At 40.6% G+C, this 18,932-nt stretch overlaps 1 protein-coding gene across 3 annotated transcripts in view; it reads right to left on the reverse strand.

Annotated features, from left to right (window-relative positions):
- Nucleotides 1–17,548, reverse strand: part of tbc1d4 (TBC1 domain family, member 4) — a 31,872-nt gene extending 14,324 nt beyond the window's left edge. The window contains exons 1-13 of one of the 3 annotated variants that reach the window (XM_079358282.1): nt 16,406–17,548; nt 9,354–9,482; nt 9,040–9,271; nt 8,127–8,365; nt 6,462–6,551; nt 5,910–6,014; nt 5,668–5,800; nt 5,465–5,556; nt 5,182–5,292; nt 4,662–4,784; nt 4,053–4,103; nt 1,311–1,519; nt 729–881 (exon numbers count right to left, since the gene is read on the reverse strand). In XM_079358282.1, the coding sequence (XP_079214408.1) occupies nt 729–881; nt 1,311–1,519; nt 4,053–4,103; nt 4,662–4,784; nt 5,182–5,292; nt 5,465–5,556; nt 5,668–5,800; nt 5,910–6,014; nt 6,462–6,551; nt 8,127–8,365; nt 9,040–9,271; nt 9,354–9,482; nt 16,406–16,804 (2,066 nt within the window). In that variant the 5' untranslated portion in view covers nt 16,805–17,548. Of the gene's footprint in view, nt 1–728; nt 882–1,310; nt 1,523–4,052; nt 4,104–4,661; nt 4,785–5,181; nt 5,293–5,464; nt 5,557–5,667; nt 5,801–5,909; nt 6,015–6,461; nt 6,552–8,126; nt 8,366–9,039; nt 9,272–9,353; nt 9,483–16,405 lie in introns of all 3 variants that reach the window. The other 2 variants (XM_079358281.1, XM_079358283.1) reach the window with 2 other exon arrangements.
- Between the last annotated feature and the right edge of the window lie 1,384 nt (nt 17,549–18,932).

Below are 18,932 nucleotides of genomic sequence, written 5' to 3' on the forward strand. Positions count from 1 at the left end.
TTATTCAGCATGTGAACTCTTGCCTGGTCAGAAAAAAAAAAAAAAAAACTAACAAACTAATTTTTAACTGTCTCTTTTCTTCTTTGCACTTATTGTCTCTTCAACTGATTTAACTTACATTTTACCTTTCGTAATGTTTTCTTGCTCTGGGGAGAGAGTGATCTCACTGTGCAGCACTGTGCAGCAGGATCAAGTAAACTGTGTTGTAACACATTTATAATCTAGTGACCCTGGAGAGAATCTTTCCTTGAACATACTAGGTTAGCTGTGTTGGGTAGTGCAACTGAACATTAAAGCATCTCTATACACACTTCTGAAACGAGGCCGCATAAAGGTGAAATGATGATGGCATGCAGTTAATAAAGGCTTTGTATTCAGGTTAAATACTATTATGCCGTGCAAAAAACGTTGTATCACATGCAAGTACAACAAGAGAGGGGTGCATCAGCATCCCCTTCCACTTCAGAGAGATACAGGAAGAGGGCGAGTCCAGCTGTAGATAAAGTTTGGGGGAGGGAAGGAACAGCTGGATAGTTGTTGTTTTTGTTTTTTTGCTGATGACAGACAGAACAAGGTTTAAAGATACAGGGAGGGTTAAAAGTTCGGACTGCCAACACGTATGCGAGTATAGCCATCCCAGCAAGAAAACACTTGGTCCCTCCCACCCATCTCCTCTGTGTGTTCAGGTCTACGCAGGGGGGTGGGCTTGTCTGAGCACCCCCTCTCACCTCTTGAGGCTCCCACTGTCTGCCAGGGAGCTGAGGGAGCCCAGCGAGCCCTGGTAAATGCTTTTCAGGAAAGTGGGGGCGGAGAAGGAGGAGGGGAGGCTGAAGGTGGACTCGCTCTCTGAAACGCTGCGCGTTCTCGAGACAGCCAAGGGACTGGGCGAGCCAAACACGAAGTGCCCACAAAATGGACAAAAAACAAACAAAAGCTTATGGTCAGAGCAGAACAGAAAAAAAAACTCCATAGAAAGTCATGAGGGATCAAAACAGAGGCAGGAAACGCGTGATGCTATTGTTTTAGAATAATGGAGCAGAAGGTGGACAGATTTAGGACTGATCAAAGTGCTGCAAATAGATTAGATTGTCTGTAAAGATTAAAGGTTGGACACATATTTAGTGATAAACTGGTTTTAAGGAAAGCATCAGGTTCTGTTTTTTAAACACAGTTAGCATCAGCCATATCTTCAAAACAAATCACAAGAGCTCAATCCTATGGGAGATTTTAGTACAAGGAAAAGATGCATACAGTGCATTGATCACTCCTCTCAAGGAGGACAGTAACTCTAGCAGCTAAGTGTACTTTACCTGCTCTGCAACAGCTCTACGTTAACCGACTGTTGTCTGCGCAGCGGTTTGTTCTGAGTGGTCGGCTGGCCCTCGAAGGAGATGCGTTTCTTCACTGGTGGATGGCTGAAGGTGTGAGCACGTCGACGGAACTGCAGGCCGCCTTCCGGGTCGTCGTCTGGGAATGCGGGAGGAGAACCTGGAGGGGAGTGACCAGGAGACTCCTCATCCTGCTGAGGTGGACACAATATATCATATTTTACAATATATTATAAATAATTACATTATTTCAGTTTGTTTTCTCTATATAACTTCCTGATTCTGTTGTTGATTACATGAGAGCTTGTTTATGTATGATAGCGTGTTGATATTCCAATTATCTTGAGTTTCAATGATCTTGTCTTTTAATAGTAAGGGCTGATCATTTGTTTTCCACATTTAAACAACGGAGCTTGGTTACTCACAATGCCAGTTTGATTATCTTGTAATCTGGACACGACAAAGTTCTGTTTTGGTTGAGATGAAATGTTCATTCATCTCATTCGTTTGTTATGTGATAGAAAAAATATATGATACATGATAACAGCATGTGAAAATAACCAGCTATTCTTAGCTTCCTTAAAAACCAATATTTATCATGAGGAATTTTGTATTGTTGGATTTGTCTTCATTCTTTTTCATGTGAAAACAATGAAATAAATTGAGAAAATTGCAAAGCTAAACTTGTGATCCACTGACAAACACCTCTTAATTAAATACATTTCTAGTTAAAACTAAACTATTAGTAATGACGTTAATTTTCACTTTGAGAGTGAAACAATACATAGCTAGAACCTTTATTCCAAAGACACCTCGTCTGACAAACTTAACACCAACTTAGTCACTCAAGTTACAGGTCTGCACTCACCTAGGCCATGCAACCCCAAAGCAACACTCGTTCCAGGTTCAACTTTCCACTCAACACTTCTGAACTCAGCTTTGCCTCACGCCTGCTGGTACAACTCCCACATCTATTGTATTCTAATGGGCTAAGTCCTGTGACTCACAGCATCACACACTATTGGTTGGGAGGACATCAGTGCCTGAACTCCACATAAAAACTACCCAATCTGCTTCCATCGTGTTTTTACATACCTCCCTCCCTGAGATCGAACGTGACAGGGGACATTCTGCCAAACTTTTCACAACTTCTTTCCCTTTAAATAACAACTGCAAGGTCTGATGATGCCATGGTCTTTATCTCAACAATCCTTGCTTGCGCAGATAAAAAAAAGTCTGTTGTACAGATGTTATCACTGATCACGGAATGATTTAATTGTAGATTTTAGGAAACACTGATAAGACACTGTCAGAGTGTAGCACTCTGTCCCATGACTTGGCTAAGGAGAGGAAGACCGGACAGGCATGGCTCAGCACAACTGGACTTCCTGACTGAACTTCCTGCTTGATAAGACATCGGCATCCTGACATAATTCCCAAATGAGAACTTGTTCACTCCAACACGAGGTAAACAGCATTCTCTGACCATCTCACAATTGAACATGTGAGACGGGCAACAGTCTCATCCCTTAAACATCTAAGTGATATACAAGATGCTCGTAAAATTACCATCACATTCTACACATATTTTGACTGTTATTGTGACTTTCCATTTGTTATTCTTATGTTAATATGATTCTTTATTATCATCATTTTATTCTTAAAAGGGGAACACCTCAGATTTGACAATCTAATGACTTGCCCCAAGTGATGTCACTTGAGTTATCGTCTTTCCAGGGTGAAAATTAAAAGGTCTGCACTCCATCCAGAGTAGATATCACTCTTTCGTACGAGTCTCTCAAAACAAACAGCGACCTTGGTCATACCTCATCTGTCCCTGAGCTCACCGCCTCACCTCCTCCTCCCCCTTCGTGTTCTGACAGAGTGCAGCCATTTGCAGAGCTGATCTTCATCGTGATCTAAAGCCCAATGATGATTGGGCAAACAAAGTATTTTCTTTGCTTTGTGAAGTCTTTTGGGTAGTCCTTCGTCCTTACAACTGTACAAAAAACCTGTCTGACCTTTTAGCTTTCACCACTTCCAGGTACAGAGGGGCTCCCTCGTCTCTCGCAACGTTATTTCAGGGGTCGCAGGAGTTTGGATTCCAAACTTTGGAAACCCCTGATCTAGGTATCAGGTTTTGACAGGGAGGATGTGTGTCACATTACATGGGAACTACAGATATTTTAACTTTTAACAGCTTATTGAGCGTACAACTGCTTATTTGAGTTAAGTGATGAAAGATAATAATCATAGTGAGCTGCATAAATTGCCATGTTATTTTTAAAATGTCGGAAGCGTGCATTGCTTAGTGGATGTCGTATACTGTAACTCCATCCTGCATGTTGGGGAGTCACAGGGACAGCATCACATACTCACTCCACATTCTGCACAGCATTAACACTCTGCAGCCAACAACTCCAAATGGTTCTCTGACAGCCCTGTAAACACTCTCCCTGCTGTGCTGATCTGTCTGCAGGCCAGTGAAACTTCATCATAAAACTATGTGGGAATAATTGAGTGCCAATTCAAGACTCCACGTGAAAACACAAATGTTCACAGCCTGAAACTAAAACTGACACTGGCAAAAGTGAAATTAAGTTTATCACACTGGAGCTGGAAAGGACCTGCTTTTAAATCACACTGTCTAAAAAGTGAGAATTCCCAGAGTTCCTTCAGTGAACTTCTGGGAATTCTCATGTTCCTGCCCGCAAGGACACGTACCTTTTCAAAGCTTCCCATGCTTCCCAAACGGCCTCTCATCCTGCTTGCGCCCTGGTAATAGAAATGATTATATAATAATAAAATTACAAAGACAACACGATGCAAAAGTTCTGGGGGGAAAAAAACCCTAATAGATCAGTAGAAAACATTGACAAGAGAATGTTTGCAACTTGTACTATCAAGACTGCAAGAAAAACGTGGACTCATAATGCATCAAAAATACGTGAATTTTTAAAAAATATTGACAGTTTCAAAGAGGAAAAATATTAGCTGATAAGACTGATAGTATTTATTGTCCAAGACAATAACTGATGGTAGCAGACGTCCCAGATTGCCCTGATTCTTCTCCTAAGGAATTATTCTGCTGTCTCAGTGACAGATGTGGGTCAATCCAAATCCCCTGGATGACAATGACACAGAAACAGCAACTGATACTCAAAGGAAGACAAAGGGAGCTATTTTCTGTCAGTTTAAGAATTAGGGATAAACTTAAAGAGGACAAAATGTAGGTAAAATCACAGCAAGAAATTAAATAGAAATAAAAGCAGGAGGGGAAGGAAAACATGGAATAAGATATGGTATAAGACAGAACTCTCTGTCTAGACACACCCTTGCAAAGATGTTCTCCAGGGAGCTGGTGAGAGATGTGCGGGCTTTGTTCTTGAGAACATCAAGTTTGAAGCGACTGCTGGTGGCTGCGCCGTCACCTGCTGATGAGCTGTTAGCTGCATTCTGTCAGACAACAAAAGATCGCAACAGAAATGTTGAATAAAATCTGACAGCAGAGGCTTTTTAAGATGAGCTCTTAGTGTACCGACCCAGTAGAAGCACACTAGAAAACCACATGATCATGTAAAACACTGTAGTTGAGGTTCTGCTATGAGAACAATATTTAACATGCAAGCCTCAGGCTGCGTCACGCTAGTAATCCACAATCAGATCATGTGATTTTTCCTCAGCTTTATAAAATGTACCAATGATTCAATTGATAAGGCTATTAGGTCTGAATATTATGCATCAGGGTGGACAAATAAGAATACCATGTGTAAACAATTAAGTACTGTGTAGTAGTTTTTGGGACAGTAATGTTTTTTTAATCATGTGCAGGGTAAAAAATAATAATATTTACCTGAGGGGCCTCTCCAAGGTGGAGATGGGACTTTTGTTTGGATTCACAAAGCTGCCTCAGATGGAAAATAACCAACTCATTCTCCTCCTGGTCCGATGCAGGCTTTAATTTCTGCAGATAGATACACAAACAATCCAAACCAAAGGGAAGAAAATACTGCGTTTATGCACATGCAACATTTTAGATTTTTAACTGAAACTAGAAATTAAACCCTCACAAAACTGTTAATTTGTCACTTATTTTGCAGATAATGTTCATTTTTCTCTAGGCTGAGCAGCCATACCTGAACTCCCTCAAAAACCTCAGCCTTTTCATTGTCAGTCAGCTGGGAGAGGTATTTTTGGATGGCCAGCTTTGCTCTGGGCGGGTACAGACCTAGACACAGAAGAGGAAACAAGAATTCACTTTCATGTTTGAACTTTACAAACAGACAATCCATCAACATATTCAAGTTACAGAAGATTGTTTGCTTGTGGGGTGGCTGACCTTCAATCCTCTCGCAGAGCTTGTGCAAGTCATGCATGGGGCAGGCTTCACAAAGCTGGACGGGGGTCTTGTTGCTCTGTAAGGCGGCTGCTGTTGAGAAAGCCTGCTTCAGGGTTAGCATCACCTCATCCACCTGTGACACATGGGGTCAGACAATGGCTTACACAAGCATAACAAATGCACAAGGTATTGGTTTAAGAAAGCTGCAGTAATTTTTGATGTACATATTTTGTTGGGCTTACCAGGGATTCACTGGCACACTGGAAAATGTAGCACACATATTGACTGGGACCAGACTCTGTTTGGTCCCTGCAGATGAAACCAAAGTGGTCGGACTGCTTGATACCCTGCATTAGAGAGGAGACAAATATAAACTTGAGAGTTGTACTTTTGTATCACTGTATAAAGGCCTCTAATACAGACAAAACTGGAAAAAAAAAAGACCAGACATGTCAGGGACACTAATATCACTCTTGACAGTCTCCTACTTTCCATTCAATTAGGAAAATTACCACTTTACCCACACAAGACAGTCCATTATCTTAATACAGAACTTCTATTTAAGAAGAATTATATTGTAAACCATATTTCTTCACCACTGATAAATGTGTAATTTGCGTTCCAATTATGGACCCGAAATAAAAAGCCTGAAGTACTGAAAAAAAGAAGAAGAAAAAAAACTAATGCATTAGATGTCTAAAAAAGAAATGCAAATGCAGTCTGAGCTCATTCTTGGGCCTTGCAGAGGGAGAGGAGAGAGAAGCAAAAATAAAGCAAGTAAAAATAAAACCAACCTGACAGCAGGACGAGATATCTTTGAAGTTCTTCTCCAGCACCACAGTTTTACTGTCTGGACTGATGAGGTTTATTTCAAAACGTCCGACCTATGAAATACAAACATACAGATTCAAGCAAGAAATCACGGATTTGATAAAATAATATTCATTGTGCAACCAGAGAAATGTACAATTGTGTATACATATTATAATGTTATTTTCATAAATTGTGTAGAACATGTAGAGAGTTAAAGCTATAAGACAATCTTAAAGCCTCTGTTAGAGTAGAGTCACATATTTACACAGTACACCTTTACACATTTTTATCAATGTCATGCCCATGCTGTTATATCATGCTGACTTTACGTTTTTAAGTCAAATAATTTAAGTATAGGCCTATTTGAAAAAATCAGTATCTTTATAATAATGTTATAATACTAAGCAACTTAGCAGTGAAAATTAGAGCAAAATCCAAAGATATTTGTAAAAAGTATTTTTTAAGACAAATTTCATTGTCAGACATCAGCTAACATTAGCATTTAGCCACTTAGGCTACGAGCTAAAATTCCTGTAAGCTAATGGAAGTAGTTAAGTTCTAATGTCAGCTGTTGTCTAAAGCTAATGTAGCTTAAGAATATTCAAGGTTCTTGTTAACCTTTGAAATATGGGCCAAAGTCCAAACAGATTTCTCCAATTCATTCTTTTTTTAAGTGTCTATTAATCATCAAAACTTCTGTCATACAACTGCAACCTGGCACACAGAATTATAAGATTAAATAGCTTTCCACCTTTTGCGTGACATCACAAGAAAATGGCTGCAACTTTGTGATGGTGAATGACATACATAAACACACTCTCATGTGCTCTCAGAATCGAGGTCAACAAATCTGCACCAACGATTTTTCCCATAATTGACTGCCATGTAGAGTATCACATTGAGCGACGTGCTCTCATTTTTAAATTTAGCTCCATGAGGAAATGGGCATGGTGTAAGAGGAATGGCAGCTGGCTCTGTGCGGCTTGCATGCTATTTTACAAAGCAGTAGCACCCTTGTCTTTCTCAAGAGCTGCATTGTACCTAAAAATTCTCCTCAGGAGTTACAGCCTCTTTAAGTGAAGCGTCTGTACATTTTAACTACCAGACGTGCGTGTAAAAATTATTTTCAGTAGCAAGCGGTTCAAAGGCTAGACTAATGTAAAAAGGGGGTTAGAACAATAGTGCATCTGTGATGGTTGGATTTACAGTAAGTTATTCAAGATGACAAATAATGACTTGGCAGGCAACAAGAAAAATCCATCAGTTACAGGCGAGTATGTTTACAGTTAGACCCATAAACCCTACATCCACTTCCATTAAGGAGTAATTCCAAAAAAGTTTAAACTCAGCTCATTAAAGCTTTAGCCTACATTGTACGTTGTCCCTCTTTACCAATATAACACATTGTAATATTTTTTTCTGTACAATACAAATGACTGTAACCCACAGTTAATAAACCCATTGGACCTGACAGTCACTTAAGAGCCAGTGCATTGCAAGCGGCTGGTTTTAATTAGAGTAGCCTACAGTACAGTGCTGTTATGATAAAGCTCAGCCGCACACAGTGGGGATAAGGAACCTATAAACAATTACATCAGCAAAAGTACAAGACATAATTTACTCTTTTCTTTATAAATGTCCTCTACCTGGAAGAGCATGGTGCGGTTCTTGTCTGCATCAGACGGTTGAACGTTGTTTGGTGCGCTGGAGTGTCTGCGGCGTGTGGGGCCCATGATGACGCCTTCTCCTGGTTTCCTCTGCAGATTCCCTGCCAAACTGCTGCAGCGTGTACGAAACTCCTGAGGCTCCTCGAATCCAGAATCCTCTAAGATGCACTCTGGGAAAGCCCCCCGCAGGCTGCTCTGACTGGTACTGTTGGACAAACCTTCAAGTGGAACAAAGGAGCATACTGCAAGTTACTTTCATTGCGGCAGTTTTACCCAAAATTATCTTTGGTCAACAGGTCAACCATTGGTGACCATTGGGCTAAGAGAGACCATCTTTGAACAACAAGGCTCAATATGTCTCTGCTTTATTTGAAAAAACACTTTGATAGCAAATTGTCAGTCCCTGGTAACCACACCCTAAAGCACATAATGCTCTATTGTCATCCTTAATCCAAATGGTACCATGTTTACAGACTTAATGCATGAAATGGGGAGTAAGGTGATTATTTAGGTGAACTAGTTTGATACAATCTAGCTGCTTTTTAGTGGAGTTGTCCCTGCTGGTCATTAAAAAGAATATGTTTAAGAAACTTCTTATATGGTTTCACTTCTAAAAACAAAGTTGAGGTCTATTTCTTATTCACAGCCTCTGGTTCAACCATAAAACTATCTACTCCAATATGTTGGTATATTTAACTAGACTTTATATAAAACACTGAAAATATGCACAACAGTTATAGTGGTATGTGACAACTTGTATAATTTGTTAGTTTCACTCCAGGTTTCATCGGTAGCAATTTAAGGATTTTATTCCAACTGTTGCAGTGCAGAGTCACATAACGAGTCAATATAACACTGGTTTTCTTATCCTCAATCTTCAGGAGACTCTTACCTCCACCTCCTGTCATAGTCTCTAATCCAGGCCCTTCAAGGACTGCTTTACTTTCATTCAGAGCAGCGGACACTGAGTCTCCGTCTCCCCCAATGAGGAAGTCCACATTATCTGTAGACCCTCTCTGACCGTTCAGCAGTCGCAGACGTTTTCGCTCAACTTCATGCTGACGAAACTTATCAATGCAGTCATCGACAAGGGTGGACGGAGCCTTTTTGTGCAGAACTGTCACCTGGAATATTGTTTTATTCAGTTAATTCAACTGCCTCATTGGATGAAAACTTCATATTTGTGAAGAGTTTACTCATTTGTACCTTGCCACAGTAAAGCACTTCATACTTCTGGGAGTTGTAGAAGGCCTCGTCAGCCTCCTGTTTGGGCTTGGCTTCTTCCTTTAGGGCAGATTTAGACACTTGGCGAATTCTGCTGATCACCTCAGGGACCTGTAAGAAAGGAGAGTGGAAAATGAAGAATCGGAAAAACAGAACTAGGAAAACCATAAAAGAAAGGGAAGTGAAGGGGAATTAAAAAGCAAACAAACATTTCTGAGCAGTTCCTCTGTCTGCTGAACAACACGAAAACAACACAATTATAATGATATAAAGAAATAACAATTGCAATTACCTTATTACCTCAGAAAAAAAAAGTTTTGACATGTTTTTACCGCCTTGCTCTTCCATTGGCTCTCTTATTCTAGATTAATTATAAAATACCAGTAAAGTTCTTGTAAGTGTAAGCTGTTAGATGCTCTGATTTTAGCCTATTTGTATCAGTTTCTTATAATCTATCTTTGCAGCTTGTGTAGTTTTGAATCCAAATTTTAATCTCAGACACTGTGTCCACCTACTTTTTTTTCCTGAGCCCAACCGTCGTTTTTTAATTGTTTTTAATAAGGAAAGAACGGCCACAGCAGAAAGCAGCTGCCTGGAGTAAATTGTCAATGTCTTTTCTTTTTTTTAGCCCTTTAATTTTAAAATTTGAAATAAAGAAAACCTACAGCAAAAAGTACCGGAACTGTGTCAATCATACAGCAGCCGTTGTCAACAGACAGGACGGATGTGCAGCACACAAACACTTCATGCAGGGGATCTCGAGCATGTGGCGAGTAATTTTCTGTTAGGAAAAAAAAAAAAAAAAAAAAAAATGCTAGGTGGACACAGGGCCTTTGTTGATTCTCAAGACTGTAATAAAAGTTTAAATAAGAAGTTAAATAAAATAACCCCTACAACCTACATAGATGGATCACTTGCTTCCCATTTACTTTTTTGGACTTAATCATACAATGAGTGAGACAACAACAGAAGTCAATGTTTAAGACATTTCAACAAAACAAGCCTTTTGGTCAACAAATGACCAGATATGACCTTATGCTGAAACTTTAAATAACTCAAGGCCAAAAGCACAACAATTTAACTAAATAAGGTCAATGAACAACAGACAGACTAAACATTATATTGGTAACAGATTTACTGTAGAAGCCTGGAAACAACATAACTATGAGGGGGGGGGGGGGGGAAAAAAATAGAAGGCTTGAAGAAATAAAGGTCATGTGTTTTATGGTTTTAGTGTTTACACAAGGTACGTTCAAAAACAGGTAAAACGAAAAAACCGTTTCTGTAACATGCATCCAACAAGTCATAACACAAAGTGTTATTCTTTCAACACACTCTTAAGCAATAGAAAATCGCAGCCAACTAAAGTTAGTCATGAGACACTTTAACAGTTGAGATTACAACGATTCTGGCAGACAAAACAAGGCCGACAGCCTCAAAGTCCCAACTCTCTCTTAACTGTCTAACCATGGCCATAGACAAGGTCGTCCAAATAGCAGGTTTAGGACAACAATGAGTGTTTAGACAAACACCAGCTCTTTGCACGGCACAAATTCTGGTATCGGATAAGACTTACACATTTACTGTTGAGTAAATATAATATATTTTGTATACAAGAAAGGGAAGTTGTGTAACAAAATACATAAATCTTATTCCAGAGGTGTGACCACAACAACAGGATAGAGGCTGGAGTGCAGGCAGGAAGGGAACAATTGTAGATAAAATAAAACATCCTGACAAAAGTCTCTCGTCTTTTGATATACTGTACACTCGTCTATGTCTGAGACAGAGATCAAATACGTGTTTGTCATATTGCTGCTGTAGCCACATGAGCTATTTTAAAAGCCCTCTTTTTCCAAGTGCCTGCCCTCCCAAGGGTAGAGCTGTGCCTGCCTGGTGACAGAGGGCTGCATTGAGAGGAGGAGAAGGCAGGTGGTGGGGGTGGTGGTTGTTTGTTTTATACATACTCGGCCATGTCTTCAGGCGGAAAAAAAATGACCCATGAAGAAGTTTTTCATAACAGTTGGCCAGCTTGTTTTCTGCCGCCTTATAAAAGACTCTTAAACTGCTGACATGCTGAAGAGCCCAACTACACAATATGAGGCACATTGTAAATCATGACAAGAATTGGGGGATTGAGCCTGGTCTATCCAAAAATGGAACACTTTGGATTTAACTTGTCATTTGTCTATCCTTTTTTATGTCCCTTTAAGTGTTATACCAAAGTTGCAACCTCTGGTGTTGAAAAACTCCAAGGAAAACCCTTTAGGTTTCATGTTCAAATGCTAATTCTTACAACAGAAATACATTTTCACGACAATGATTTTGGTCTAAACCAAGATTATTTCTTTATGGGTACAATTGGTAAAATGTATTAATTATTTCACAAGTCTTTCAATTTTGAATAAAACTACAAATATTCATACATTAGCATAATTGGGGGATAGATATAATGATGGGCACGCCTGTATGTAGGCTAGCTAAGTAGCAAGAGGTTTTCTTAGGTACCTAGTGTTAGCTAGCCAGGACACAAAAACTATATTTTCAATGAGGACTGATTAGCATGTTAGCGTCAAAGTTATCTGTTAAATATATTATATTATGTAATGTCGACACAGGCTTGGACCTTTCTCTTAGTGTTGACGTAAAAAGTGGAGCCTTGCCTAATTGTTTGTCTGTGTAAGTGGAAAAATATAACTTGAAAGATAAAGAAGCAGTATGAGAGATTAGACGTTTGGGGAGGAGGGATTTATTCCGCAGTCTATTGGTATAAACAGTGCTGACACAATAAGGTCAGGGAAACTTAATAGCCTTGAGAATCACAACATCACCATCTGGTCAGGCCTTGGATCTGCACACCTTTGTCAAAGAGGAAAAAATAATAGTGTCGTCTTGACATTTAGAGGAGCTTCTGGATAATACATGAGCAAGATGATGCCACAGCACCTTTGATCTGATTAATTATTTGTAGTAAACCCCAAAGCAGAGCCACTAAAGGTGCTCATTCCTTGGATCAAGACAGGCACAGACAGGCAGAAAGCTCCTGGGGAACAGAGGACAGCTGTGTCTTTTGCACTGGTAATCTTCCCAAAAATCTCATCCAATATTAGTTTTTTTTTTTTTTTTTTTTAAAGCTGATTTCCATCTAACCTTCACCAATCTTTGTCCTGCTTTATCAAACAATATCAGCGACAATGGTGGTGATCTAAAGCCTAAAGTCTACACAAAGCAGCAGAGCACAGCTTTAGAGCTTAGGGCAAAACAAACATGAGAATTGTCCTCCATGAGATGGACGAGTCCTGAGCACGCTCAGTGCATGCACGGCTCATGTAATGTCAGATCTCCCTACAACAGGCCTTCATAATATCTGGCCAAACAGAAGCAGGCACATACTGTAGGTCTGTTTCCATTATTAGCACCATTGAGAAGCAGTCAATGCCCAACACATTCACTCACAGTCCCCACAAGTAGGCCTCATTAGACTTCTTTAAGAGACATACAGGTTATCATTGTGGAAATAAAAGATAAAGATGTAAAAAAAAAAGGGTTCCCTATTATTATAAGCATAAACCTGAACAGACTCTCGCTGTTGTCACATGTTTAAGTACAGCTGTGATGTCTTCCCGGTGCTATTTTATCTGCATAGGGACCAACTGGATACTGTAGTTAAACACAGTTCATGTCCCAACTCAGAACAAAGCAAGACAAGGGTCCTTTGCCATGGTAACATGAGGCAAGCAGCTTAAATCATAACTGAAAATCAATACAACATGTCAGGATTAAAGTCAAATGGAGTGGCTGTTTTGTAACAAATAACTTGATTTTTCTTGGGAGATCATACGCCATTTATACGTCACAAATGTGTCATAGCAAAACAACAAAAAAAGAAGAGTTCTATTTTAGTTGCGTGTCTTCAACCATATAAAGCTACTTTAACAATTTGCTTCTCCTTGCTTGACAGAGTAGAGGATACATTTTACCACCGCTCATGACATGCAGGTAAGAATATATGGCCTTGAGTTCCTCATTCTACAAGAAATATGATCATGTCTACAGAAACCTCACCAGTTTGACTGAGCAAAGCTGGCTCGAGTGCGTCTTAAAGAGTTTATCAACAACTCTCATGAGCACATAATGAGATATTTTTAATTTTCTTAAATTTGACAAAGTCCCTGCACACTCCGCTAACTGCCGAGTTAAACTTTTAAAAGGACAGTCAGCTGTAAGTCTTGCCTTGACTTGGCTTATGAGTGCACTCATAACTGCATGAAGTAGGGCACCAACAAGCAGCTGATGGTCACCAACTGTCAGTGAGAAATTCCTTTCTGGTCCACATCCAAGTCAGAGCAGAGGTGGAAGACACACAGACCTGTATCTCTGGTTGTTGTCTCATTCGGGGTCGAAAGGTCAGTTTCAGCTCAAGCTAAACTGTCTAGGTTGTGAGGTAAACAAAAAAAACATAGGTTGTCTGACAAATATAATTTCATCTGGTCTTGGTTGAAATCATAGACTTTATAAACAATGGACATTGTAGCACTTTCCCTTAAGTGAAGCCAAATGCTTTAGAGCTTCCACTACTGACCGGCTGCAGTACTACAAGTCATTAACCCCACTTCCTTCATGCTAAGAGATAAAATGCAATAACTGACAACTCTGTTGGCTGAGTAGGTTCCCGCAGCACTGTGTGGACCAGATTAGCAGAGCAGAGGAGGAACGGTGAAAGGAAACATATAGCTAACACTATTACAAAAGTAATTGAACTTCCGGTGGTCTCCTAAGATGTCTTACAGTACAGTACGTAAGAATGTGTTTGTCCAAAACATTACACACAGTCATGGATACGCCCATCAAGAGGAGAGATACAGTGGAGTCAGACATAAAAGCCTTAAATTGTTGCACCTTTTTTTATGCAATGAGATTACAGCTTTTTCAAAAACGTGTACATTATATAAAAAAGGGCTAAAGCTGTATTTCAAGTCCGACTTGTTTTGAAGCACCTGACCTTTTAAACAAAGGAGTGCACACAATGCAACATTCCAGTCTATTTTCTATGCATACAAAATATAATTACGGTAACAATTCTTGCCAAGTACGGTTTATTGCACCTAAGGATAACTTCACTGTCAGTTTGTTTTAACCCTTCACATCGTATTAATAGATGCCAGGGGGCCTCTCATTAGGATTTACACACAATAACCGTGATATGCCTCCAAGAGTAAATGTCACTGTCATCAAAAATGAAGGAATAACGTTCCTCAAACTCAGCTGGGGCAAATACAAATAATAATATAAACATTAACAATCACTGCAGCAGGGTGTTGTACATGGCGGCAGTGCACTAATAATCCAGGCTATCCTCATGATCCACCTTGTTGCTAGCTTGCTGGCTGTCAAACCAGTTTTTAAGTTGCGCAATCGTGCCTGGTGTGGTATGTTCCGAAATACCTTTCTGCTGCTGCATACACTTGCAACTTGCACTTGCAAAGAAAAGCAGGAAGAAACCTGGAAAGTGTATGATGCCTCCTCTCTTCTCAGCTTTCAGCAGCAGACAAACAGCCTGCTCAGACCCTGCGAAACATGATACACCATGGGCACATTTGAAAATCAATGCAAACCGTGAGCCTTTAACTGGATATGCTTTTGTGAGCGTGACGTATTGAGGGGTTGCCTTGTTGATTTAGTAAACAAGAATAACGTAAACAAAAAAAGTGAGATTCCAGCTTGCTTTGCAGCAGGTGAAGTCCTCTGCCAAAACACCCCAAAAAATGGGGCATGTAACTCTTAAATGTCACTGTGTAAAGCATATTGTATAAAACTGGACAACAAATGTAGCAAATGTACTGATAAAACACAGATTTTATTCAATACATTGACTCATTGCTAAATCAATCCATACTTCTGTTTTGTCCTATAAAAAAATCTGCTTACTGTCACTCCCTTCAAGCACGCACATGCTGCTCTGGAGTCGCTTTTGAGCTCAGTGCCACCCACCCACACACACGCACACAAACACACACATTTCAACAAAGGTCTGCACACTGGCTTTCAAACTCTGACTCCCATGTTCCTGATTTTTGCGCCACATTAGGGGTTTATTACTCAAGAGGGGCAGCTGATCAGCATTTAAATGTGCTGACTCGATACAGTTTGTTGACACACGACAGAGATGTTTGATCCCCGAGAGGAAAACACAGGCTGAGGTGGATTAACTTTGCCAAATATCCAGAGAGATTTGTTTATCATTCTCACCGACTGGTGGCCTAAATACTTAATACCAAGGCAAAAGTGTTTGGATCATTCACTAATCTACTCTATGACATTGTTGTCACTTCAAGGAGATTTTGAATGAGGCTTTCTGTGCTATTCCTTTGTCTTGGGTTTATACTTCATTTAAAGATCCTTGGGGGGGTTGAATTCAAACCCTTTGGCACGTTTTACAAACATAATAAAACAATGATGTTTCACTAAACTACCATTATTCTCCTCTTAATATGATACAGGCAATACACTAGATACCTAGATTTAAGTATTTACAGATACACAGTATCCCATTAATATTAAAAGATAATATCAGTGGGTCCAATTTGGTACTCAAATAGAAAAGGCTCTTAGATAAAAGATTTCACATTACATAAACAACAGCAGTGGTATCAGTATGGGGAAATAAATATTTAAAATGTAGGGCTTCACTTTTAATCTTGACATCAGGACTTAAAGCATTTGAACTTTTGGCACATTATTATTAACATAACAAAGGTGGAGCATTGTTTTGGAAGTTTTCATCACGGTTGGGTCGATAAAAACAAATGTTTTATATCTTCATAAGTATGTGTCAGAAATATTGTGTGTTATATTTTAAGTACTGCATATCTTACATTTTCAGTCCTTTTATCAGGTGTATTCAGAATCAGGATCTGATTTATTGACCAGGTATGTTTAACACTCGAGGAATTTCACTTTGGTAGACTGTGCTCTCTTTCCTCACTTGTTCCTGGTTTTGCGTAAAGGTGTAAGTGACACCTGGACGGGCCTACCTGGTTTGGGTCGCAGGCCTTGAAGACGTGACAGGACATCTCGGACTCGGGGTTGTCCGGCTGTCCCCGCAGCAGATAGGAGAAGTATTTGAGGTCATTGCTGTTGTGGATGAAGCGAGAGATGAGCTGCGCTTTGTGCTCGAATATAAACACAGAAGAGTTATTGCTGCTGGAGGGGACACAGCGGACGAAGGGGGGGTTGAGGACCAACTGGACTTCTCTGGGCTGCACCACGGGGCCGCAGTCGCCCCTCTCGCTCCTCCGGCGGATCTCTGCCACCAGCCAGGGCATCATGGGCAGGGTGGTCCGCCTGTCGAGCGAGCAGCCGCCGATGTAAGTCAGGGAAAACCTCCGGTCTGACTTCGGGGGGCTGCTCTCCCTCTCATCCTGACTCTCCATGACTGTAGACCCAGCTGACTTTTTTTTAACTCGTTGACAGCGATGGGGAACTTAAAAACTAATGAGAAATAAAGATGCCAATGTAGCCTACCATTTCCTACATCCAAGCGCAAGGCGCAATTGCAGCTCGTAAGAGACACTTCCAATACCACAATACATCATGAAAGTGCATCTACTGAAGCATTACCCTGCGTGCACAACATGTGCTTTGTCAGCTGCTGCGCTCCATGTTTCCAATCGCTCCAAAATATCTCCACCGGACTCCTTTTAATGACTTCAAATAAATGTGGATATGTGTAGCTCTTTTTTTCCCCCCTGCCTTGTTCCGCCACTGTTTGCTTGGGCAGGGAGTCAACCCCACGAACAGTCCTGTCCTGTACTACCCCAGTCAAGCTTGCTTGCTTGCTTGCTAAAACGTGGCTCTGGATGACTCCCGTGTAAACACAATTAGCTCAGAGGAATCAGATTTCTCTGACGGCTCGCTCCGGAGTTTACAATTGCGCACGAATACGATCCATGCACAAAAATCCTTCTCCAAAGCTTGGACGGGTCGAATTGTTTTCGTCGTTCTTTAAAAATGCAAAACACTTCAGATTGCAAATGTTTCTATCGCCCTTTAAATGCATCTACTGAGATCCTTTCTTCCCCCCAACGCCTTGGAGGCGGAGCGGCTGTGCGCGTCGACGACCCGCCCAACCTTCCCATGTGCTGGAGGAGTGGGTAGGGCACAGCCGCTGTTTGAAACGTGACAGACTGGAGCTCCACCTTTCTTTAAAGAACAAAATAACCAGAAAGCCTCCTCATGGTGGAGTGGAGCGTGTTTGCAGACCCCAAAGAAGGTAACTACTTCCTCGGGGCTAAAAACCCAGTCCTACGCTCAACTATTAGTTCAAAACAAAACAGGGGTCAGACTTGGTCAAATAGCCTACTGTAATGTTTGCAGTTAACCAAACGCAGTCCATCAATCTGTTTACCTAAAGTCGGTGCTGAATCATAGTAATCAAATCTGTTATGCTTAGATACTCTTTAGAAGTTCCCAACCACCCAGCACCATAATTTAGAGCCCTCCACTTCTCCCAAAATAGCAGCTGTGCCATATATAACCTCATCACCAAGACAGGGGCCTTTAAAACCCTGCAGGTCCCACAGCTATGGTGGCCCTGAACGTCAGCTGTTGAAATATTGCACCTGCTGCAAAGATATTTCACTTTCTGCGAAATATGTTTCAGAAACCGTAAACTGCTTGTTTGTGACGTCAATACAAACAGTGCTGCAAGACAGGGTGTGTTAAAGGACATTTTCCAAATAATTGGATACTTTTTGTGCAGCCAGAATTGTGTAGTGCTCCAGTCCAGGACTTGGAGCAACTCGAGCTTTTAGGACCCTACTACTACTTAATTGTTGATAGTTTGGAGTAAAAGGCCACACGTGTGTTCACCTGTATGCACGATTACGCACCGACTTGTTCAGAAACCGTTCAAGTGTCGCGATGTTGTTATCGGCAAACAGTGGGCAAGTAGCACTTATTCTTTTCTTACATCTACAGCGGTCTAAACTGATCAGACACGACCAAGACATGGTGAATCTTAGCACACCCGTCGCTATCGGCGGGCCATAGGTCCGCATAGATGCTTGTGCCCCCCCCCCCCACTTGAGGCACAGATCTTTTTTTTTTTTAATTAAACATATTATCATAGATGCAAATTATGTTGCATTCTTTATCAGTAAACCATCAAAAATATAAAGAAACAATGGTGTGATTGTGTTTGATGGAAATTTACACTGCAACAGCCTATTACCGACTGACTAAAAAGAAAGTTAAAGGGATACTTCACCCGTTTGCATGAAGCTGTGTATCATTAGAAACATGGTAGTAGTGTTGAATGGTCGTGAATCCAGCCCTCATTTTGCCCTGAGACGAGAAAAATGTGTTCCTTGTTCTTTGCTTGAAATTTTTCTTCATGTGATGCAAAAAGCGTCATATTGCATCACATGAAGAAAACTTCCAGCACAACACAAACTATCTGCAAAACTTGCAACTCCCCCCCCCTCCCCCATTAATTATATGAACCCAAGGCTGGGTTCAGCTCTAATTGACACTTCCTGGTTGAGAGAGAATAATGCACTC

Source organism: Symphodus melops (genome assembly GCF_947650265.1).
Source record: "Symphodus melops genome assembly, chromosome: 12".
NCBI classification, from domain to species: domain Eukaryota; kingdom Metazoa; phylum Chordata; class Actinopteri; order Labriformes; family Labridae; genus Symphodus; species Symphodus melops.